Below are 1,229 nucleotides of genomic sequence, written 5' to 3'. Positions count from 1 at the left end.
TAATTTTAATTTGAAAATATGATTTTTCCTTGCATTTTTTTCAGGTCCAGACGACTTTGCATCTGCTTTTCGTCATTTATTCCTATTATTTGAGCATTTGTCGGAATTCCCCCACTGAAAGTACCACCATATTTTTTTACCTCACTTATTTATACAGTAAGTATTTTCTAAACAAAAATTTTACAATTAACAATTTTTTAAAGACAGCGATTGCCCAACCCCCAAAATCGAGGCCCCAAATCCACTCGATTCCTACGTAACGAAACTTTTTAACAGTATTTTGATTGACAATAACCCCACTTTGGACGCCATCGTCAGAGAATTGCTCGAAAAGGTCCACTTGTTTCCAGATCATGTTTCAGCCTCTTCCAGAATTTCAGTATTCCTGCTGTGTTTCATCATTCTGGATGGCACTTGGGTGATTTCAGCAATGGCCCTTTTAAGTATGACACGTGCTGAAAAAAGCATGAAAAAAATCGATTGTTTCAGTGGGCACTTGTTTTGGGATAAAAGAATCATTATCGTTGGTGTTTTACGGTCCTTATTTGATTTTGACTGTTTGTGTTTGTCTTTTTGACGCCGCCGCTAGTGTCCTTTTCGGCTTAGACATTTCTGAAACTACTGTAAGTTTGAAAATTTCAAAAAAAAAAAAATTTTTGGATTTTTTTTTAAGAATTTCACAAACTGGATGTCTTTTGTGGGCATCACCCAACCTTCTCTCTTGGACCTTGACTCCAAGAACCCCCCCTTCCTCCTCTCCGCCACCCCCTCCATCGCTCTCTCTTGCGTCAGCAGCCGCTTCATCTTAATCTGGATCTCCAATTGGGTGGGTTTCATCCTTGTCATCAAAGCCACCATCTCTGTCTATCACGAATCGTACAAAAACGAAAGACCGAATCCGAATCGTGTGAATCTAGACACCTCAGCTGATCGAATCCGAAACTGGCAGTTGTTTTACGGTACTGTAGACACCACCAGGAGTAGTGGAAGTGGTAAAAGTGACAATAACAATAAGAATCTCAYTAATSAAGGWGAGGATTCGGGGGAGTTTTACGCCTACTCGGATGTGGCAGTGGTGGAGGAGTTGAGGGGGCAGCTGCCGTGGAGGTATATTGAGGAGGATGAGGGGAGTAAGGAGGAGATACGGATTGAGTTGGAGAAAAGGAGAATGAAGAGGCTTGCGTCTGACACTTCATCCACTTCTGGAACGGAGCTTTAATTTAGAAAAT

General features: G+C 41.2%; 1 protein-coding gene across 1 annotated transcript in view; it reads left to right on the top strand.

Moving 5' to 3' along the window:
- Positions 1-1,223, top strand: part of LOC123005129 — a 3,694-nt gene extending 2,471 nt beyond the window's left edge. Inside the window, exons 2-5 of the mRNA XM_044398753.1 lie at positions 45-156; positions 204-443; positions 490-623; positions 674-1,223. Of these exons, the coding sequence (XP_044254688.1) occupies positions 45-156; positions 204-443; positions 490-623; positions 674-1,219 (1,032 nt within the window). The 3' untranslated portion in view covers positions 1,220-1,223. The remainder of the gene's footprint in view (positions 1-44; positions 157-203; positions 444-489; positions 624-673) is intronic.
- Positions 1,224-1,229: the final 6 nt, after the last annotated feature.

Source organism: Tribolium madens, unplaced genomic scaffold (genome assembly GCF_015345945.1).
Source record: "Tribolium madens isolate multiple individuals breed KSU strain unplaced genomic scaffold, Tmad_KSU_1.1 Scaffold_11;HRSCAF=98;Tcas5.2_LG3b, whole genome shotgun sequence".
Classification (NCBI taxonomy): domain Eukaryota; kingdom Metazoa; phylum Arthropoda; class Insecta; order Coleoptera; family Tenebrionidae; genus Tribolium; species Tribolium madens.
Note: the sequence above shows the minus strand (reverse complement) of the source record. Positions and strands in the feature narration are given on the sequence as shown.